The sequence below is a fragment of the Mizuhopecten yessoensis genome, unplaced genomic scaffold (assembly GCF_002113885.1).
Source record: "Mizuhopecten yessoensis strain PY_sf001 unplaced genomic scaffold, ASM211388v2 scaffold2329, whole genome shotgun sequence".
NCBI lineage: Eukaryota > Metazoa > Mollusca > Bivalvia > Pectinida > Pectinidae > Mizuhopecten > Mizuhopecten yessoensis.
The window spans coordinates 6,864,765-6,890,335 of record NW_018404492.1 but is presented as its reverse complement, the minus strand read 5'-3'; the positions used below and the strand labels follow the sequence as shown (position 1 = coordinate 6,890,335).

The 25,571-nt window shown below is 34.9% G+C and overlaps 1 protein-coding gene across 2 annotated transcripts in view; it reads right to left on the bottom strand.

The window, feature by feature from the left end:
- LOC110445698 (opioid-binding protein/cell adhesion molecule-like) overlaps positions 1–25,571 on the bottom strand; it is a 149,232-nt gene that overhangs the window by 39,880 nt on the left and 83,781 nt on the right. Inside the window, exon 2 of one of the 2 annotated variants that reach the window (XM_021490471.1) lies at positions 18,738–18,880. In XM_021490471.1, coding sequence (XP_021346146.1) covers positions 18,738–18,880 — 143 coding nt within the window. The remainder of the gene's footprint in view (positions 1–18,737; positions 18,881–25,571) is intronic. The other variant, XM_021490470.1, reaches the window with a different exon arrangement.

Sequence of the window (25,571 nt, the reverse complement as noted above, 5' to 3'; positions counted from 1 at the left end):
TCAAACCAGAATATATAACTGCATTACTTTACATTTTGTCTACCTTAGAGCAAATCAAATGATATACAATTTCTGTATCGATTTTATTTTACTCTGTTATCATCCTTTATAATGTCGCTATACTATAACCAATAACAGCTATTTCCTCCTTTACATTTTGTAATTCATTTATCAAGTGTATTTATGCCAGTACTACAGTTAATTGCTCACTTCCTACATGCTGCGTTAGGAAGTATCGGGATGTATCAAGTTCACAATTATATTTCTTAAAACTGAAAGTTTTCGAAGATATTTAGGTCAATTCTAATATCGTCAGTTCTTAAATCGTTCTTGAAATTCGATTTTGTTCGGATTTTTTTTTTTTAAATGGATGTTTGAGTGAAATACTGTTAAATTGTTTAAACATTATTATTTATTTATTGTGTTGTTATTGAAATCGGCATTACCCAATGACCTCGCTTAATAATTCATGGTTGCCGCGGTCGCAATGCACTTCTCTTGTGGTTGGCCTCCGCTAACAAAATATAATCCGCAAATCGAAAGGTCATGAACCATCCCTAGACAATCACAAATTACGTAACACAGATAATGCTGTTTTACCAACAATGAGAGATTTATGGAGATACAGCAAAAAACATATATGTAGCAATACATATCTAGTAATTCTCGCTGTAGTATTAAATTGATTGTTTACACTTTAGACTTTACATTTTGTTGACGTAGCGCAAGGGATTGGGCAAAAACCCTTGCATCATATCAATACCTTTCCCAACATACACTTACAACATCATGATAGCGATTGAAACTGGCATATAATTTAAGTTAATTGAATACAGTTTGAAATCCAAAAGCCTTTACAGATATGATACATTTTCGTACATGTTTAAAAATGGGATTTTATTAAGGTAAACGGTAAGCTGAGGCTTTCTAAACAAAATTTCTTTTAAATCAACCGGGTCATTCAAATATGTTTCAACAAAATACGTTTTTCATTTGTAAATCGCCTCTCTCAAGATACTAAAACACATTCTAACATGGATGTCCACAATCATAAAATTGCCTATCAATGTCTACCAAGCTGCGCTCATTTGCGTTGCTTGCCAAATTCTAATACAGTTATCAACTTTCAAAACCTTATAAAACAGACATATAATTATTTAACTACATTCTTGTATGGTTTGAAATAAACGTAATTATTACCATCCATTATATTTTGTGCATAAGCATTTTATTCACGTTGTGGGTAAGGAATCATTCATTATGCAATGACGCTGCTGTTTTCTATTTGACAAAATGTGCAAAATACAATATGTTGATATCAAATTACTTCTTACATCTGTCAATATCTAATGCATGTATTCTTAATTGAATTCCGTTATCCTTTTTGTAATGCAAACGAAATTTCATCATTATATTTTGTACTGGAGATATATTAATGAATTAATGAGAGAGAGCAACGATTTCTGCTCTTAATTATTTACTAATTAAATATAAATCATCGTGGTATCACTTCCCATATGTTATATAATTGTCAAAGCCTGAACAACGAAATCCCATCTTATAAAGCAAAGTTGTTTACCATAAGGAGTTATTATTATTATTATATTTTTTCTTACATGTATCATCAAAGTACCGTTAACTCAAAAAAAGTGTTTAACTTTCAAAATGAACTAATGACAGAAAAATACAAAAATACAATAAAAATAAACTAAACTTGAAACAACTGAATGACAAAATAAATAAGAAAGCGTTTGTTAGATACAAATGCCCAACGACCTCGTGGTTGACCTACAAATGGCAAAAGTGACATTTGCATTGACCTCGTGACCCTAAAATGCTAACGTATACGAACTTTAATGAAAAGAGAATAAGAAAAGTCTTCGGTAGAGTCACAATAATAAATTGCATGGTGACGGAATAGACATGGTGACAGTGTAACAGAATATTCTCATACAAATCCTCTGCCTCCCTAACCCGACCCCAACCAGCACCCCCACCATACCATTGACATGGCGGGGCATAACAAAACAAAAAGTCCAGATGAATCTCTATAATTAAGTATACGGATGAAAGTGTTATGGCCTTATGTGAAAGAATGGGAAAGGCTGCAAGACCGCAGACATAGCAAGTGACCTTGTACATTATGACGTAGCAGGAAAGGCGACATGACTGTAGACTTAAATGTAGCAAGTGACCTTGTACATAATGACTTAGCATGAAAGGAGACATAGCCGCAGACGTAGCAAATGACCTTGTGCAATATGACATAGCTTGAAACAACTGCATGGCCGCAGACATAGCAAGTTACTTTGTACAGTGTTTCGGGGCGGAAAAGGCTACAAGACAACAGACGCAATTTGTGTCCCTGTATGACAGGGCGGCTACCGCAAATAAGTCTGCCTCCCCCGTTGTTGTATGCTGGGCAATACGCAATTAAGCTCAATAACACTAGTTATAAGTTGGCTATTAAAGGATTTCCTACTTAGTAGTGGCCATGTACACACTCCTACCAATTAAACATACATTACACGAGTTATACGTTGACTATAAAACGATCTATCAAGCCGTTATCTTCTGTGATCCCTTACGCTAACGCTGTATCCATTCACGGGTTCACCAGATGTTTAAAAGCAAACAATGGGCGATACCTTCAAAGTTTAAAAATCCAAATTGACCAAACATGTAGGAAATTACAACTGTCAAATATAACCTATTCGACATTGTATTACAGATAATGAATAACCGAATGCAGTTTAGTTGCTGTCGACTTATTATCTATTTTAGATAAAAATAAATTTCATTGCTGTAAAAAATGTAAAGGTACACCTCATTTAAAGAAAAGTAGCACACACAAAAAAGACAACACACCACAGCGCCAACAGCAATAACAATAATAATATTTCGAGGTTCTTATATTCCGCTTTATCACAACCTAGTTCGTAGGTCGTCTCAAAGCGGTTCACAAATTATTCTTTAATTCCAGTAATGGACAATATCAGGTAGCAGAGTTGATACGAAAAGAGCAAAGCACCCAAACGAAAGACAACATCAGGAACCGAAAACAAGCCAAAACTACAAAAAGACAACAGTTGTCGGGGAAACACAATAAGGGGCACCGAGGAAACCCAAAACAAGCAAGGATACCAACACATTTGAATCCAAGAAGACATCCCAAAACATTAGGAATCGAGAAAAAACCAAAACATCAAAGGAAACCGAGGAGGGACTGGTATCAAAGAAAATGCAAAAATATGAACCGAGGCAACACCAAAAACAAACGAAACGATACAACGAAGATATCGAAGGCAGATGTTCCTTACGGGCGAACGTTTGCTTAACCTCATGTGGCATTTATTATGTTGAAGTCATCACATCAAGTAAAGTATATGGGTCTTCCTAACATACCCTGCACAACTTATTCTTATCGCATGCACTGCGAAAGCAGAGTGTAGAAAATCAGGTCAAACCTTTACCTGAATAATGACGCTGATATAAGCTTATGTAACAAAAGGTAAGATTAGCTTTAATCGTCACGTTTCCTGTAATGCTCTGGTAAGTTTCAACAAGGAAACACTCCGACAACATCTGAACAAATATTAGTATAACAATAGATTTCCTTGTTTGTGATAAAGTTCAATCGTGTAGACAATATCAAGAATTCAAATTATGAATTAATGCTTGGATTAACAAATGAAGTATAAAAACGATCTACAACCGAGTCTTGTTTATTTTTATTATTTTTAGATATAATGCTTTCTCCAATATCATGTATCCCCCCTTCCTTTCTCGTGTATATTATTTTTATCTTTAATGTTCGGGAAGTTAACGATGATTCCGATCCGTATCTGAATGAACACGCGAACGCAAGGAACACGCAACCGGCAAACAAATCAATATCACCGTGTAGTTCATCGTTGGAATCGGATCTCTTTATAGCGTATACAGCAACTTTTAAGATGACCTCAAATAAATAAACAAGATACGCTTCGGTGATTTGTGTATCATTATTGTCACTCGTTCACCGAACAATCCTAAGTATACTGTATCATATGCAATAGATAATATTATTGGTCATTTATCATACTGTACACTTTGAAATCAGTTAACTTTTACAAGACACCAGCGGAGAGATAAATTCAATGACGTGAGAGAAAAGTCAAGATGATTTGTTGATTTGTCATTAAAACAGCCGTTTGTGTTTAATATATATATTGAACAAGATACGAATAAATATCTTGGAAGTATACATGTATATATAGTGTTGTGTGTTTTACTGTTAACCGTACAAGTAAAATAGTGTCGCGTGTAAGCAAAGCGTTACACAGTTAACATTGACGTTTATACGATAGCATACTAATATAAGCACTACTAATATACCATTGTTGGAAATACTAAAGCTATCTGATACTGGTATTTTCTTTTCATTTAAAAGAAACAACAAAATAATACCTAAGTGTTAAAAAACGTAATTCGAGCTTAGAATCGACAAAACAATATACATCATATGTACAAGCAATGCAGATTGGAGAAATAGGGATGCTACTGTAAAGAAAGAGAATACTCAATATGGGATCATGAAAATTGTCACGCTTATCGTTCAAATAAGTTAACTGATAAGTCATTTCTACCAGCAATGTTGCATGTAAAGATTGATGTAAGCAACTAATGTAAAAGAGTTTGTAGTGTTCTTAATTGCAAACACATGACGATAAATGCAATTGACTTTGTTTAAAAAGAACACATCGTCGATATCATTAGAAGTAAAATAGAAAGACTCAGCTATTTTTTTTTTAATCCTGTATTGTTCAGTATTGCAAAACATTCATCTCCCCTGTTTTGCTTTATTGCTACAGGTGTTTTACAGCATTTTTAATATTTGTTTATTTTCCGAGCCGATGAGACTTAAATGGACGGAACGGACAAAACAAAACAATTTGCTCTGTTTGTCTTTCTGTACAGACTACAGTGAATATATTTAAATAATGTGTTTCGATATTCGTATTTATGGACGGATTGGTCGACTGTTTAATACCCCGGCCTTCCGCCAGGCGGCCGGGGTTCGATCCCCGAAGTCGACGTACGCATGGATATTTAGAGAAAGTGTTTTTCTCCTGCCCACACAACTCCAACAACCAAGGTGGAGTATATATTGGTCTGGGGTGGATGTTGCGGTACCTGTGCTGTAGCATTCAAGTGAGGTGGCACTTGATATGATGCCATTGGAAGCACGGTCCCACTTAAAACATAGCACATTACATCTCCAGCACACACGCAGGTATACACACAGAGAGATATTAGCCAGGTGGCATAGGACTGGCAGCTAGCGTCTGATAAGGCAGCTCTTGCGAATTCCTCAAAATTGTATTGATTAATGTATTTACTAATTGTATTAATTGTAAATTTATGTACTGTAAAGCGCTTTAGAGTAGCTTATGTTAGCTAGATAGATCGCTATATCAAATGTTGTATATGTTATTATCATTATTATCATTATTTCAAGTATGCTTATTCATGACTTGTTCCCTTTTATTTTGGCGTCTGCTCGGCTTGTCTTTTCGTAATGTTGATGTTGATTATAACGTGTTGACTTATTTTTTTTTTTTATATTTCTTTTTCATTTTTTTACGATTCATCATCTATCTATATGGAGGAAGATTTGATCATAACGACGCTTGTGCATGTCGTAAACCGAACGCCATAAACGCAAAAGCGGTGATGAATGGGTTCTGTTTTATAGCATATGATGTTAATAGCGTTTAGGTTTGTCAATTTCATGACTGCTACAAAATGTAACTTTTATGTGAATTTCGAGCACGGAATTAATCATATCGCAGTGACGTCACAGTAATTCTCATCATCTCATTGTTAATGCCTTAATTATCAAAGATTTTGCCTGGGTATAACTCTGGTTATCAAATGCAGTTTTCCCGGAATTATGTTAACATACTTTTACATCCTGCATATTTTCTTTCCATTGGTTGACTATTTAGAGTGTTTGAATGATATTGTCGACAATGATATACCAGATCCCCCACGGAATATAGAGGATTTTCAATGGTTTTCTGCAGAATACCACGATGAATAGCAATCCAAACTTACAGCACAAGTTTTCTCGAGACACAGGTTATCAAAACTAAGAGCAAGATTTGTGGTCGCCATCGAGACTATGGAAGGTGTTGTCGATAACGCAGAAGACGTTTACCCTTCCAACACAACTGGTTTTGTCCCCATTGTCCTTATTCAGAGGTTTCCATGTTTTTTTTTCTTTTGTTCATATTCTTTGTATTCTTCTACCTGTAATGGATTTAGATGTCGGCTTACGTGTTCTTTTGGGGTTTTTTGCTTTTGTTTTTGTTTTTTTGTTTTTATTCTTCGATATTTTGTTGTTGAAACAGAATAGCAATGTTCATTCAATATAAAAAGTAAATCGTGCAAATGGTAGAATGACAATAGCCATCTACATAAGGCTGTGTACGAAACAACTCGAACATAGACACTGGTTGTGTGCATCAAAATAATATAAATCTAAATTCCAATACAAACATACATTGTACATGTACATAAGCCACGATATCAAGTGCAGACAAGGCAATGAGCCGATCTTACCTCATACATTAACACGAACACTCCCACAACGGAGAACGATCCCTCAAATTTCAATCAACAAACTCCAATCGTAAAACAACAAACCTGATGATATTTTCGATTTTTACCGAAGAAATGGCAGTTACACAGTATGTATCAACCATCATATACAGATTAGGTTTCTCCGCTCTATACGGGTAAACAATCTAACGAGGCACATATCATACGTTATTGCAACATGAACTCCACAACATAAGGAGAAGCTTTTCACCAAATCGGATTGGTACAATCTAATCAAAACGTAGACCACTTGAGCCAGTATATGGGGGGTTCATGTCGTAAAGGCCACACACAACGCACGGATATGATATTTTTTTATTGTCAAGATCTAATAACACACGGAAATATATACTAACGTTGCTAAGACGACTAGATCACACCACTAAGGTATACTTAAACGTCTTCCACAATTCTGGCTTGATTTCAAGTTTTTGTATTATGTGGTGATGCACGAGACTTATAGTGGTTTGACTCTGTAGCATGCGTTCTTTGTGTTTGCATTGCCATTGTAGAAGTGGAGATTAGACAGAACTAGTGCTATATTTCTTATTAAGCCCGCCTACGAACGGATTAAAAAAGGATGATTGTTTTCTACTTATGACTTATGTGGTTTTAAATTGAATGCTTTAAATCTTTAACAGGATAAAGTATGTCACAACCGACCACATTGAAGAACGCTGTGAAACCCTTACCGTAGGCTGACCACATCATTAGTATTCTTTCAATTATCTTTAGATTTTCTAGATTTTCTTTCTTTCGCAGTGGTATTTGTGGAAAATTCGAAATATTAATGATCCTAAAAAAATAACCACAGTGCGTAGTGTTTCGATGTCTACTCAGGGTGGACTCAATAAAACTACAAATACTTGTCCATTTCATTTGTGCATGAAATTGGCCAGATTACAATTATTCGGATTTTGCCTTTAAACTGATGCATTAATTAAATACAGTTAAATAAGATATCTAAACATGTATAATCCGTTTAATTTTTAATTTTGTTACATTGTTGCTGTATTGATATATCAACTTACATTGCTTCGCTGTATGATAAGACTATATTTTAACATTACGTCAATATGTAGCCTTGCACAAGCTCCAGTATCAATGACAAACTTTACAGATGTTCACAGGTTACAATAACTGAAAAAAACTGTTCTTTAAAATATAAGAATTGAATCTTGCTTTGGTCGATTTCATGGTAGTACTGAGACAAGTTCAATATAACCTGCAAAAGGAAGATTCAATCTATTTGAAATGTTGCGGAAAGACAATGGGGGCTCATCTTCACCAAATATTCAGGTAGTCCTGTGTTAAAAAATCCTCTCTTCTATATGATAAGAATTGCCAGTGAAATTAAAAAGGAAATATAACGTGGTTTTTGGGATACTTTTTGACGAATAGTGAATTTTCTACCAAAATTATGTATTATCCCGGCTGTGGTGACACGTATTTAATATGTTTATGTCAACCAACACTTTCAATAGAGAGGGACTAACGTAACGTTGTTTAAACAACGCATTAAGAAGAAGACCTATTTCTATATTATCTTGTCTTTGATTCAGACATGTTATTAAATAGGTTTAGAGTTTAAACGAAAAAGGACGATATAAACGAACATTAAGGATACCAATAGCGATTGTTAACAGCTTACGACCAAAACAGCGTCAGTATATTTCTGCTTTAGAAGACGATATAAACAGTTTGTGGTTTTCCTTATAAAACCTCGGTGTCAAGGCACCTCTTCCGTTTGGTACCTACACCTAATCATAAGAGAAAACATAATTGTCAAAACTCATTGTACGTATCTCGAAAGAAAACAAAAATGTTTCTTAAGTAATCTTAAACGGTGTATTTATTCCATTCCAACAGTAGGCTCACAGACGTACAACGTCTTTTCCATGAAGTACTGTGAAATTAGATATTTTTCGTGGGCCCAAATTTCGTGGTTTCCCGAAAAGAAAAACCGTTTCGTGGGTTCATGAATTTCGAGTACCCACTTATACGGAAAATAGCTTTATGTCAAACCTGTAACCATTTCGTTTTAACCTGTGCATTTGTGGATGAAGCGTACTTACGAAATAAACGAAATTTTAAAAACCCACGAAAATTATTGATTCCTTGTGTTCTCCTCACGCACATTAACACGTCGTCACATGCCACTCTAAGCGTACACAATTTCATACGATTTCAACAAAAGCAGATCACAAAAAAGAAAACCATAAATGGTTCAGACTCCTATAACTCTACAATAGACAATACTACACAGGAGTTAACAACATGTGATCTTAGTTACTTTACAAAAGCATCACTCTATATCACAAGCACATTTAATTTAGGAAACCTTTGTTCCGACATCTGCCTAAGGCAACACAGTTTTTCCCGAAATTTAAATATTCCACCGCTATTGAAATCGATATGCCTATTCTAATATCCTTTTTATTAAAAAGATAATTACAGATTAATTGTGTTTCAGGAGCAACGTTCTGCACGTACCCTATAGCATGACTACCCGCAGTGAGCTGATTAATCCTTGAACAACAACATGATGTATTTCGTAATATGTACTGGCCGAAAATTACATTGGAAATCCTCTGGACCTTTTCAGCCGTAAATAACGTAAAAACATTTTATGAAGCTTGTATTTGTGATTTATTGGGACTTTGCTATGTTTGATTGCCATAGTCACCTCTTCATTACTATCGAATCTTCGCAATTAGGTGTAAAAAAAAGTGTTATTGTAAAATACCACAACACGCTTAGTTAATTTATAATTTAATTAATGTATGTTCCTCGCCTCCCTCTGATACTTGCATGTACATACACAACCTATGTGAACTGTGTCAAGTTTAAAAAAGAGGTAATACCATATCGTTATAATTTAAATGGTAAACTACTCTGGATACTAGATAGCGCACTTGCCATTCACCAACACAGCCAGGGCTCGACTCCCCGATCGGGCGTTGAAAGGTTTCGGGTCACCTGCCCGATTACGTTGGTTTTCTCCGGGTACTCCGGTTTCCTCCCACATTAAGACACCCGCGCGATACCATCCGGACAAACAAGAGTTATTAGTATAAGTTGAAATAACTTGTTTCATAATGGTTGTATTTTTTTTTATATATGATACATGTAATGATACTCTAAACGGTGGTTGATTAACCATTTGTATCTTTACTGCATACTCACAGTATCAAACAATTGATCAATACTGTTATAACAAAACAAAAACAGCATTTAAGGCTCCCTTATACACTTTTCCTACGTAAGAAAACAAATAATTTGTCACTCCGATGAAATAAGTAATCGAAATTCACCCATATCAGATTCTAACATAACTTCCAAGGCAATAATTGGTTTAACGAATTAATCAAAAGATTATCCAACCCGCACACATAAAGTATGATATATTACAAGACGTTCGTAGAAGTAAGCCTATCAAACGGATGTGTGGTACCGTGGTGGATGGTGGTGGCGCCAAGTCTTGGTGTGGCGTCTTCTCCACACCTCCTTCGGTAGCGTACGTGAAACCATCTAAAACACATTCATCCAATTCACTATATCTTTTTTGTTTCTAATGTGTATTAACATGACAGATTGTAGGTGTTTTTAATGACGTATTATACGCACTTAATACTACGCTTGTTATCAAACCCATGTGGGGTTTTATAATATAAATATGTTAATTGTTTGTTGTTCAAACCCTTGTGGGGTTTTATAATATAAATATGTTTAGTGTTTGTTATTCAACCCCGTGTGGGGTTTTATAATATAAATATGTTAAGTGTTTGTTGTTCAACCCCGTGTGGGGTTTTATAATATAAATATGTTAATTGTTTTTTGTTTAAACCCGTGCGGGGTTTTATAATATAAATATGTTAATTGTTTGTTGTTTAAACCCGTGTGGGGTTTTATAATATCAATATGTTAATTGCTTTTTGTTAAAACCCGTGTGGGGTTTTATAATATAAATATGTTAATTGTTTTTTGTTCAAAGCTGTACGTTCACCGAGGTTACACTGTTTATTCAATGTTTTATTTTTTGCATTTCGCTTTTACCTCAAACCAAATATCGTTTTGACCTTAACGTTTGTTCATGAAGCTATACCCAAATAATCAATTTTCGATTTTGTTCAAATTCAAAAAATGAATGAGACGGATCGTGCTTAGTTTTTTATCTGATAAGGTATATTTTGCAATCATTTTAATTTTGAAGAAAATACATGCATGTACATGCTATTAAAATATGAATTGCTAAACCAATGAATTGTGCAAACCAGTTTTCAAAGTGGTGATGTGCTACGATATCACACGTGTGTTGTGTGACATTATAATAACTCCTGTGATAAAAACAAGAGCTTCGTTCAATGGGAGAGATCTACTTTCTAGTTAAATATCATATCAATGCATTGTCATCTATCAACACATCAACAGTCACATTTGATATATGATGCTTGAAAGTAATGCGCCTAGCATGTAGTCATTCCGTTAAGGAATGAGAAAGCCCTACAGTAATGGCGTTTTTGAGCCTGACCTTTGCAAAAGCCAAATGTCCGCTTGTCTTGACATTTAAATGTAGATTGCATTACCACTTAATGACGAAACAAAGTCTTCTCTTAACGGACTATTTATACTGGCTGTAAACACTAGGTTATACCCTGGTGTAGTTATACAGAACGACCCTACATGAACATGCGTAGCCTCTCTGCCTTTTTCAAACAACGGTACGTGTACGTCGTAAAATAATTTAATATGGTTATAGTTGATCTTCTGCAGTCTGCCTTTCTTAACACCAGCGGGAACCATTTGTCGAATACCATTACCAATAAATTGTACCTTTCGTTTCCAGAAAAGTCTTGGGAACTCTAAATTAAAATCGTCTAAGACGTTAAAATAGCAAAGGCAGGGAGCATCGACATTTTCAAGTTTAAAGAAAGAGGAAAAAACTTAAGTTATAGCTAGTTGTCTATATGTCAAAGTTTCGACTTGTTTTGCTTACTTTTTAGCTAAGACATATGCGAATCTTTTACTGATTGCTTATGTAATAAGTTTTACATGAACCTACTGCGTGTACATATACGGGTCTCGTTACAATGTAAAACGCATAAGAGATACAAGATGTGTAAATCATACTACTACTCCCGAGTTCCAAACGTTCCGTAATACCTGCCTATAGTTAGTCGATATTGGTAAAATACGTGGCCTTTCTAACAAGTTCCTAAAACTGCTATATATATATTACTGTTAGCTAGAGATACACTGAAATATTTTTTCTTCTCTTTGAAGTATTCATTGAAACGCCAAACAATATGTTTGGTATTCCGATTTGGTCAAGAAATAGAGGTATTTTGAAATTTCGAAATTTGAATACAGAACTTCTCTGTAGAAGGAGGTTTATGCTACAATGTTGGTAACCTGTGCAGATATTTATCCAACATCTTTCATTATTGTCTTATTGTAGCTATTCCTTGTAGCCGATGTGAACTTCAATTACATAAATGTTAATGTTGAGCATCACCTCATTAAAGATGAGGTCAACAATTCTCAGTAAGGATACCTTATATCATGCATTGTGTTTTTGCGTTTTTTAGTGTCGGTACTGTAGTTTATGTGATTTTCGAGCAATTTAACAGCATAATAGTAGCTTATGTGAAATATACGATGCTAAGTAACATAACAGAATATAATGTGACACAAATATATATGGGATGTTCAGCAACATTACATTAACCGATGTTAGCTTATAAGTGATATCTGAGGTGTTCAGTAACATTATATATTAACTGATGTTAGCTAATGTGATAATTTGGGTGTTCAGCAACTTAATGTTAGCTTATGTGATATCCGGGGTTGTTCAGCAACGTGACATAAGCTATTGTGTTACCTGGGGTTGTTTAGCAACATAACATTAGCTATTGTTAAATACGGGGTTGTTTAGCAACGTAACATTAGCTATTGTGATACCTGGGGTTGTTTAGCAACATAACATTAGCTGTTGTTAAATCCGGGGTTGTTTAGCAACATAACATTAGCTATTGTTAAATACGGGGTTGTTTAGCAACATAACATTAGCTATTGGTAAATCCGGGGTTGTTTAGCAACATAACATTAGCTATTGTTAAATCCGGGGTTGTTTAGCAACATAACATAAGCTATTGTTAAATCTGGGGTTGTTTAGCAACATAACATTAGCTTACATGTGATATCAAGGGTTGTTTAGCAACGTAACATTTTCTATTGTGATATCAAGGGTTGTTTAGCAACATAACATTAGCTAATGTTATGTATTGGGGTGTTCAGCAACGTAACATAAGATAATGTAATATTTAGGGTGTTAAATAGCATAACCTAAGTAAATGTGAAAAATTGGGAGTGATATCTTAGTGTGTACAACAGCATAATATTAACTAAGGTGATAGCTGGGTTTTTTTAGCAACATAACATTAGTTAAAGTGATATCCGGGAGTGTTCAGCCACGTGACAATAGCTATTGTGATATCTGGGGTCGTTAAGCAACGTAACATTAACTAGTCTGATACCTTGGGGTATTAAGCAGCACAACATCAGCTCATGTGATATATGTGGTTGTTCAGCAATGTAACATAAGCTAAGGTGATATTCTGCTGTTCAGCAACGACATAACATTAACTAATTAAAGTGATATTTTGGCCGTTCCGCAACATACATGTAGCATTCTCTAATGTCATGTTTTGGACATTTAGAAATGTCCAAAACAATGTATAAAAATAACTAATGTGATAGTTGGCGAATTCAGCAAACATGCATGTCCATGTAATGTAACAGTTGTTTATTTCATTATCAGTTGTTCAGTTTTCGGGAACATACAAAGGAATGATATATTACGTATTCAGGAACGTTAATCAGAGAATTGTATTTTAAGCTTTTCAGGAATGCAAAGAAAAGAGAATGTGATTAGTTGGGTGTTCAAGAATTCAAAGTTATTTAAAGCAATATTGGCAGTATTATTCAGGAGCGTAGAAATAAATGTGATAATTGTATTGTTCAAGAATAAATATATATATATTAAATGTGATAGTTTGGGAATTGAAGAACATAAAGATAGAACATGTGACTCTGGAACATGAGGTGTTCAAAGACGCAAAAATGATATTCAAGAACATTCAGAAAGAGTCCAAAAGCTATACAATGTTCAATGAACAAATAATAGAGTCAATTTGTACAAAACGTACGTGGGCAGAAGCCGGCGTTTAACGCCGACAAACTAAGATAGCTGCAATATTTCAAGTGCAGTATGTGTATTTGTTAAATATTTACAGGGACGGTTTTCGTTTTATAATCCAAAAATAAAATTGTGCAGGATTTCCTTGTCCCTGATAATTGGTCCCTCTGTGACATCAAACCAAGCCTATATTGTCTAGGTATTTGTACCGTACATTTATACTTCAGTTCATCAGTTACTGTGCAATAGCTGTTGGCATTAACGAAATGTTATCAACATGCAGCGGATTTCAAACGCCTTTTTTATGAAACGAGCTTCTGAAGCATTGTGAACGATTTTACATTTTTTTAGTTTACCTATTTTAAATGATAATGTTACAAAACTGTATAGGGAAAGTAATTAGCTAACACACTATCTAGATAGCATAAGCCACTCTAAAGCGCTTTACAGTACATAGATATAAAATTAATACAGTAAGCATATGCATTATTCAATACAATTTTTTAGGGATTGATCAGGAGCTGCCTTTTCAGGCGCTAACTACATTTACTGGTCTTATGCCACCTTGCTAATACCTACCTATGTGTTTATGCCTACGTGTAAGCTGGAAATGTAGTGTACACTTGTAATATGTCATAAAAATTGATGTATAATAAATAATCTTTCGATTGGATTCACACATAGATAACAGACCACTCGCTATACTGATACATGTACCTACCGTTTTTAGAAGATAACAGAGGACAAACAACAAAATTAATCTTTTTACCGCTACACTGCCGCGTGATTACTTTTTGGTATCAAGAATATCATGAAGTTTACAGGAATACGTAACGGTTTCCATGCTAGCAAACTCATAACATCTTCATTATGGCACTTAAATCCTTTGACTTTGTCATGAAATTTAATTTTAAGGGTCCAGAGAACTAGTGGATGTCGAAGATGTGTTATTGATGACTCCAGAAAGGTTTGTTTTTTTAACAAAATGGCTTTTGAAGATTTCTGTGATGCCGTTATTAAACTACATTTAAGAAAGTTTATCCTATTAAACAAATGAACGTGAACATATTGAATAAATAAATAAATAAATGTATGGACACCAGTAACAGTGTGTGTCATGTCATAACGCTACACATGGACGACACGGATAAGAATATGAAAACAAATATTCAGATGATTATATATCGGCATTTGATTTGACGTTTATTTAAATGTTTTATGCAGTCGATGAACACAAATTTCTTATTCTCCCGGAACACCTGGTCTTGATTGTATCTATCTAAATCTTTCTGTCGCTCATACCCATCCTTTCAAGTTAAGGTTTTGTATACACATTCTCTGTTCCATTTATCATTCAATAAACTGGAAATTACAATAAATGAAATGATCTGCATTGTCCAAAACAAAACAAAATCTTAAGTTATGCAAGAACAATCTTTGGCAGATTTGAAAGTTGAAAATAACCTCTTTGGTATTACAGGGTAAAAATTCGACTGATTCAAGTTTAAACATGATTTGATAGCTAGAGTTTAATATTTCTACCGTCTTATGAGTAACACGGGTTTGGAGGAGGGGTTTTCTTCAAATGTCATTTTCATATTAGTAGCCAAACTGTAAGGATTATCATAAAATCTGCAGATAAAATTAGCGATTCATGTTTTACATCAAATTATTGTCAATAAAATCAATTTACACCCTCAAAACGTGTTAACTACGGACATACAATAGATGAGAAGTATAATCAACATTTGTTCTTCCTGGCATGAAATAATCACACAATGTGTGACGTTCGTATGGAAAGACTTCCCGTATGTTTAAAACAGTGATCAATAATACATGTACTAAGGTTTTTCCAGCTTTTACCGAAAACAATGTTTTCCAATCAAAATCAGTATTTGCTTATATTTCTACATGTCAATGCCTGTCTATGCAACATTTTATCTGATCTCTTGAAATAATACGATAACTGCAGGTATATTTGTATTCACCTAATACTGTTCGAGCGTACCAGCTTAGTAGAAATGTCTTATCATAACATGAGAATATTTTTTGGAATCAATATATTACATTTAGCTAGTGCACAGAATGCCCATACTTAATTTAAGGTAATTTATTGACTTTTTATCATGACTAACCTCTAGTTATTAAATTTTAGGAAACACGAAGAAATGAAACAGACTGGAAACCACACATTAATGACAAGGAACATTTACATCACAGAACGTACACGCTGTCCCAGGAACACAAGATATATAATGATACGAAAGCTAGCAACAGTAAATAATAAGACACTAAAACAAAAGAAAGGCATCATTACCGTCTGTAGCACAATCAAAATAACAACAGAGCTCAAAAGAGACGCTCCGTACGTGTTTCCTGAGCCAATATTGGCACCCTCCATGATATCTTCTGTCAAACCCAGGAAAGCATGTATGTCAGTATAGTCCTGGCGATCACTCAAATATCTTAGTTGGCAATCGGGTCAGTGTATTGTGTAATAATCATACTTTTGGATATATATCATGTGAAGTGAAATCTAACCTGATCATTTCAGGCGAAGCTAGTGTGACACAGCTTTGTTAGTGTTAGCTAACCTTGTTTGTCCGGATAATTCTAGTGGGTGCTAATCTTGTTAATCCGGACGATTCCTGTGTGTGTTAACCTAGTGAATCAGAGAACCGTGCCTGTGTGAGGTGACTTTGTACTGTGTAAGTCTTAACAAAGCTAGTGTGAGGTAACATGCTAACAACGTACTAGTCTGGACAGGTAAAAGCAAACCTTGGTTTTCCAGAAAATTCTAGTTTGAGTTCATACTGTTAGTTCGGAAAAATAAGGCATGATATGCATGTAAAAGTCCAAACACAGAAATGTGTTGTTTAAAATCTACGAAAAGAATAGAAAGGAAGAACAATGCAAACAAAAGTAAACAAAATTGCTACGCTTAAAGGAGCATCAAGTGCCAGATTAACGAGGTTTTAATGACCAACAATAATTACTTTATACAAATAACAGTGTCAACACTGACAAATACAAGGTGAAATATAATCTTTATACAAAGTACAAACGGTGAACACTGAATACTATGAACCAATACAAACGCTGAACACTGATCACTATAAACCTTTACAAACGCTGAACACTGATCACTATAAATCTTTACAAACGCTGAACACTGATCACTATAAACCTTTACAAACGCTGAACACTGATCACTATAAACCATTACAAACTCTGAACACTGATCACTATAGACCATTACAAACTCTGAACACTGATCGCTATAAGCCATTACAAACGCCGAACACTGATCACTATGAACCATTACAAACGGTGAACACTGAACACTATAAACCATTACAAACGCTGAACACTGCTCACTATAAACCATTACAAACGCTGAACATTTATCACTCTATAACAATTACAAACGCTGAACACTTATCACTATAAACTTTTACAAATGCTGAACACTGGTCACTATAAACCATTACAAATGCTGAACACTGATCACTATAAACCATTACAAACGCCGAACACTGATCACTATACAACATTACAAACGCTGAACATTTATCACTGTACACCATTACAAACGCTGAACACTGATCACTATAAACCATTACAAACGCTGAACACTGATCACTATACAACATTACAAACAATGAACATTTATCACTATAAACCATTACAAACGCTGAACACTTATCACTATAAACCATTACAAACGCTGAACACTGATCACTGTAAACCATTACAAACGCTGAACACTGATCACTGTAAACCATTACAAACGCTGAACACTGATCACTATACACCATTACAAACGTTGTACACTGATCACTATAAACCTTTACAAACGCTGAACACTGATCACTATAAACCATTACAAACGCTGAACACTGATCACTGTAAACCATTACAAAGGCTGTACACTGATTACTGTGAACCATTACAAACGCTGATCACTGATCACTTTAAACCATTACAAACGCTGAACACTGATCACTATAAACCAATTTACACAAATACGAACGGTGAACATTGAACAATATAAACAAAAGCAAAAATGATCTCTGATCACTATAAATACATTAAATATTTGATTTCTTAGAACATAATCCACTGAATACAGTCACAATCATTTATTCACTATTGTATGGTGTGATATAAACTTCATACATGTAAAAATGTTCTTTTTCACCAAAAACAACATTTTGTATACCAACGATACGATACTTACATGCCATGTTTCAACGATGATATTTGTATAACGCCGACGATATTTATGTAGTATCGACGATATTGAAATACAGTAACACCGACGATATATACATTATTTATTTATTTACCATCCACGAAATTTATAAAAAAAGAACGTGTTATCTACATATTATACAGCCGAACAGTATAACCATTATTAAATATAAATCGTTTATCTTTTTCACAGAATAAGACTTAAATAATCACGAAAAGTATATTATATAATGTTTTATTTTCTTTAATCAGATATTAACTTTAACACCATTTAGGGCTAAGATGTTTTAAAACTTTGGTTCGGATCAGTTTAATATGTATGTTATTTGCAATAATATTTAAACAATGAAATGTAAAAGCATGACATGTCATTTTGTAAGATTTGTCTTTCATCCATCAGGATACATTTAAGTGAAATTTCAAATAGTATCATCTTACTGAGAAAAAACATGTTTTAAAAAGATATTTAAGTTATAAAAAAATGTCAGCAGTTTTCCTATCACAGTTATGATGTGATACCTTGAAATAGATTAAATGAAATACATGCACTTTATAGTTCTATAATATGAAGAAAAGTAAAAACACAGAAAAAACGAAGTTGATTAAGAAATAATAACACTAAAAAATAGGTAATACTTACCATATACTTCTTCCCAAGACTTTCCACCTGACAAGGTAAGGTCGCCGTCTCCCCAGCCAACACTGTCACGTTCTCAGCGCGAGTGTCAAAGATAGGTGTTTCCACTATATCGCTGCTTGTATTTTCCAAAACCGCCAACACTACTGAAATGAAGGATTCGAACATGGTTACAATTCGTGGCTTTACTCCGGCCAAACAGGCGAAATGTAATTGTAAGTATAACCCTCCAACACAGTCACTGGTACAACGCAAATAACCCTTCACTGCCTCTCACCAAACCCACTAACTGGTATTGGCAGATTCAATCTTTGAAATTAGGTGTTTCGTGCTGATGGAGTCTGTTAGAGATATGCTGTCTTGCTGGCATCGATACAGACTTTATTGCACAATGCTAGTATGAAAACAGTCGCTAAAGCCTTCTACACCCCATCAGTGACAAGTTCCGTAACAACGGTACAGCGTTGGGGAATTCTGGGAACAATGTATCTCTGTATCGAAACTTTCTATTACACTTAAAGAAATAGGATGTTCAGACAGCTAGCACCACGTAACAGGGCTGTTCCATCATGCTGCAAACATCTGTCAACTCGGTAAGGGTAGGTTTCCCTTTGTTTTATGACTTAACTAGTTTCATATACCTCTACACAACACTTCTAGCACCCTTGTCACATAACGGTGCTAACATAAAATGGCTGCCACTGAGTGGCGATGTAATGGCTACAGGCATTAACGGATCCATCGGATGTCCCTAGATCCCCCGCCATTACCTAGAGTCTCCAATTGGGTGAACTCTTCTTAAAAGGTGTTTCCTTACTTTTGATTACAGTTTTCGTTTGGACTAAAGGGTAATCTATGAAATAATAAGATTTCCTTAAGGTTTTATTGAATTAATATTATTTTCCATAAGATCATGTTTTCAGGCGAATTAACGATTATTTTTATCGACCTCTAGGATTTAATCAAATATTGGTTAATTTTGCTGTGACTCCCTCGGTACCTCCCTATATTATTTAGCCGAGTTTCTCGGGTTGAATTAATGCTTATACGACAAAGTAGGAAGGGAAACGGACAAACTCACGAGAGTCGAAAACGAAGTGTAGATGAAAATGAAAACGTCAGAGGTTAAAAGAATTTGTAATGAAGCGAAGTATACAGGCCATTACCAGGAGCACAGAATGGGTTGTTCGGGTGACAGTTATTGTCATTTGCCGTTATATAGCGTCTAGTTCTGTCTTAAAACGTGCTAATAGATGAGACAATTTATATCATCCACTCACAAACCAGGCCTCCATGAACGAGGCACTGCTAATTTTCATATGTACTTGGGAAACATCGAATACTTTAGTATGGCGTTAGGGGTGCAAAAAATAATAATACCGGCTCTAAATTGCAACACAATTTTACCACAAAGTAATAAAATCATATCAGCAATATCTACACTTTATCCCATAAAGAAATGAGTTTAAACTCGAACATAAATAGAATACATGGTTTTGCTCCAGGAAACAATACACTATCTTTAAAACACATTTTCTGAATTACTATGTTATCATTTCGGTTAGGAAATGTGATTTGTTATCAAGGTTGAGTTTATTTATCACCCGATAAGTTGATACCATATCAAATCGCATCGCCGTCCATCATCTGGTATCGTCGGCAGAAGTTGTATTATTGAACAGACAACGGACGGACTGTGTACATATGTACGTCTATTGAATGAACGTCCGTCCTTTGTTCGTCAATGCAGTTTCAATATACTATGTACTATATTTGTTTTGTATACGAAATCGGACTTCGTGGGTTCTAAAGCTAAAGGGATGGTCGGGTGGTGCAGTAGATAACTCCCTTGCCTTTCACCAAGGCGGCCGGGGTTCGATTCCCCCGACGGACATGAAAAGGTTGGGGTCACCTGCCCGATCACGTGGTTTTCTCCGAGTACTCCGGTTTCCTCCCACACTAAAACCCCCCACGCGCTAATATCCGGGCCAACATGAGTGATTAATATAAGATGAAATAACTTGATTCATAATTGTTGTAAAATAAATAAAGTTTATATTTTCCTATATTGTTAAAGCTATGTAAATTCTGAAGTTTGAGTGGCGCTTAAACATTTTGAATGCAACATAATGTCACTAACTAGTAAGTGCAGTATGCATCACCTACCTAAACACACAGCGTAAAAGTTACTGAAAACAACGTCAATTTCAAATATATTTTTTTATATACGTCAACAATTTAATGCATATAGAGACATTTTATTAATTCTATCAACTATGTGTATATGTAAATTGTATTAATTCCGTCAACAATAATACCTGTAGTTATAACTTGTACATGTGTTATAAAAAAATAGAAAATAAAAAAATAAAACATGTTCCAAATAAGCTAGAAAGCAGCGCATTCGTTTTGATATTGCTGCTTAAATTACACAATGATTCTTTGTATCTGCAAAATTAACTATAACTGCGGGTGAAACTATTTCTTATAGTGACAAAGGTGTTTTGTCAAATGCACGACACCATTAGTACCTTCGCAAAACGACGTTGAAATACGACAACTTTCTCTTTCAGTTTGATACTTTTCTTTTGTTGAGGTTGGAAATAGCACTAAATGATTCCTGAATGTTCAATATTGCTACGTAAGCAAATAAAAATAGGAAAAACATAATATTGTAAAACTGGCGTCATGGAAAACAGTGCGCATTATACGTCAATTGATATAGGTGTACGACTTGTCAGAGACTGACAAGGAATTGTATATGACAAAAATAATCTGCCTTTATGTTTTAGATGCATGTACGTCGTAGGGTAAGACACGATACCCTTGTTGTCTAACTCAACAGTTTTTGTGTTGTAGTAGTCTAGTGGTATGGCGTTATAACCAGCCAATGGAAATACAGACTCAAAACAAGAATAACACATATACAACTTGCAGCACACGTGTACTCTAACATATATGAAGGTTTAAAAGGGAACTACGTGGTAAGATGCGCGTGAATGAATCTGCTCCCACACTTTTCTGATTGTGTTAAATATCAGTCTGTCACGACTTGAAAAATATGCACCTTCATTTTCTTAACATTTTATTGGGTGTTATACAGATGTTCTATGAGATGTGTATACACATGTTTATTGAGTGATTTTATTACACTAAACACGTGTGGATGATTAAACTAAAAAAAGGCCATGCCATAATGACCTATCTTGTTGAACACACGGTTACCAAATGACAAGCAGGCGAGTCATTGCTGTCGCCTGCTATCCATATTCCGCGTAAAGGTCCATGCGACAGGTAATTTTGGTTTAACTACCAACATGCTCATGTTTACACTGATACACGTGAATATGTTTACACTGACGCATGTGTGTATATTACACTAATGCACGTGTGTGTTTACGCTGATACACGTGTGTATATTACACTGATGCTCGTGAATATGTTTATACTGATACACGTGTATATTTTTACACTGATATACATTCACTGGTGTATATACTTATACACTGAATATGTTTTTACGTATACATTTACATGTGTATATGTTTATCCTTATGAAGACGACACTAACACAAGCAGACACACTAGGTCACATGCACTTTGCCCGAGCGATGATGTGTTTTATCGTTTTAGTGCTGATATAATATTTGTGAACAACACTGAAAACTGCATTTTGATGTACATGTACATGTATTATCTATTACATCATTTTAATGTAACATATTTACGAAACTGGTCATTGTGGGTTGAGCTAAAACACTATTATAATTTCTGATATGCTGTTTCTTGCATTTACAGTTGGATGTCACTTCAGTGAACGATAAGACCAGCTGTATCCCAGTGTATGTCACACGAGCTGACTAATGTGCGGGTCCTATAGAGGATATTTTTGTCCCGTGGCCTCTGCTCAGAAGACAACGAAGAAACCAGCCCTGATCTGTTGCCAACATTTTGATACCCCGGGTTCTATATCTTTTCTTATCTTACCTACTTTTTCACGATGTCACCCTAGGCATCCGTCTTCATATCACCTTAGCTATTGCTAGAATTAAATACCCAATCAACTGTCATACTAACAAAACGTGGCCTACGTCCTAACTCATTCACCCCTGAAGAAACATTTCAACTCTTCCGCATCAACGGTTGGAATAATTCATTATGACATTTCAGGGGTGAACGAATTAAGATAATTGGAAACCGACCTGACAATTATATAAACGACAGAGGTTACAGAACATAAAATACAGGTGGTTTTGCAATACCTTGTTATCAACGTACGACTGACGTTGGTTTAACGTAGAACAATTGAAGAATATCTTTGGAAGTTTCCACGATTCTGGGTGACCCAGATGACCAAATCTCGCACAAAATTCTTAGGTCTATCGTAACACAATCGTACAACTTTGGGCATCGCATTGAACGACTTTTAAAATTGGCCTGTCATCGAGAATAATCTATAAACCTGAAAACAAAGTTATAAACCTGAAAACAAAGTTAAACGTGTTCAAAACCCTTCGCGAAGGGTATACGTCACAAGATACCTGAATTTCGTTTCCACACACTAGCGACCTACCTAGGAATTCCCTCAGTTTTCAGTCGTGTACCTGTTGTATATATGTGTACGTATAACAGTCATAGTAACACATCAATATATGTACGAAAGTTTCAACAGATCAAACAGAAGGTTTTCAAATAGGTACATGCATGACCATGTGAACGTGACATACGCAAGTCCGATAACGGGTCTAGTCAGGCGTCCTACATGTACAGATGTTTCGAAAAGCATATTAGTATATCTTGAAACACTCGGTTACAATTAATGTATACTACCATATATACAACAATAGAAATTCAGTTTATGCTGAAGTACCACATCACTAAAATGCCATAATCTGGATCGGGCAGCAAGACACCCCATCTAGACACATAGTTCTTACAACATGCTTATACAATGTATTACCGTAAAAACATAGGGTCAGATTATATCAACTTGTATCCTTAGTGTACCCATGAAAAGGACATAGAACAATTCCGGGGCCCTACATTTGTCTCCTCTTTTCTAATGTCCCCGGATCTGCATGTGATTTTTTTTTTTTATTGAATTTATTCAAAGTTCTGTTAAAGTGGCACTGTTTTTAAATAAGGTTTGTGAAGATAACGTGTACCGGTCCATATAACGCGTTGCTGTCTTTTACAGCCGTCCAACACCTTAGAACGCGAGAAGAAATCTGCCTCAGGGAAATCTCGTCAAAAACTGCATATTTGCTCCCCGATAAAAATTGTAAACAAACTGTTATTGGGTTGCGGGTGTTTGTGACAGGCGATTAGTGAGATAATGGAACTCTCTAATGTTACATCTGATCTCAACTCCATCTTCGCGACTCCAACAATTGAATAGTGGCGTGTCATTATAATGCCCAGGGCCGCGAACATTTTGTGTTTTATTTAAGTACAGTACTTATAGATTAACAAGTATCAAAACTACAACTACCATAGATATCGTTCTTTTAGCTTTTAAAAGGCAACACGGGAAAAAAACTAACGCATCAATTCGTAATCTACCAAAAGGTCAAACTACACTTATCCAAAAGGTCAAACCACATTCAACCAATAGGTCAATCATTTACGTCAATGTGCAAAATGTCAGCCCTATACAAGTGTTGTAAAACACTTCTCGTACAAAAAGAGCACTACTGTGCATGCTAATGGTTAATATTAAACGTAAAACGTCACTACAACATGCAATAAACCGACAGTAGCACACATAACTAAACGGCACTACTTACGTACTAAAGAAATGTCAATAGAAAACGCACTAAGACTTAAACTAACATGAAAGGTTAACGCTGACCGTGTATATGTAACACAGGGTTATTTTTTTTTGTATGATGTCACTTCAATTTTAACCCCACAATGCTTTCTGCAAGATAAAGTACTTATTCTAACGCTTTGTCTTGTTTAATGATACAAAACATAATTTCATATATTTGAACAAATGCGGGTTTTTTTCATAGGGTGAATTTGTGGTTATATTGTCTTTCAACGTTATATTGACCTCGACTTTATCTCTGTTAAAACCTGTACCCTTTCTCATGTTCATGTAACCATATATTAAATGACACCATTTTCCCCCACATACTCAATTGTTGAATTCTAATCACGTAGAGATCGATAATTAAGATATTGAATCGGTGTAACCATTTTTGAAATACCCGGTTAATATTATGTTTACGACGTCACTTGAAAAGTCACCATATTAAATGCATTGATTTTTTTCTTGACCATTTAATTTGCTTTTGCTCCATTTAAAGATAAAAATACCATAATGTCACATAATTGGAAAAATAATGAATTTTTGTGAGGTAAATATGTGTTATATAGACCCCAAAATGATATTAACTTCGACTGCGTTTCAGTGAATAACGATTTCCAAGGTCTTTTATAAATGTACCAACATATTCACCTACACCAAATTCCATAATTGATAAATATGGATGAAAAAGCCCATTATACACGTATTTAAGGCCGAAATTACACGTAACAACGGTCATTATTGCAAGCACGGGTTGATACCTTAGGTACATGTAACAACACTACGCATAGCAAAGCATCAATGCAAAACGTTACAGGAGGACAGTACGACAGAACGGTAAAGATCAATGATGGTGAACAAAAGGTCAATACCACATTAGCAAACAAATGCTGTGAGACATGTAATAAACACGCCCACAAATACCCACGCTTAACAAAATGTCTTCCCCTTACACTATTTAAAAACTGATATTCCCTGAGTGCACAAGAATGCCAATCCTTAAAGAAATCAATTATCTGTCTTGA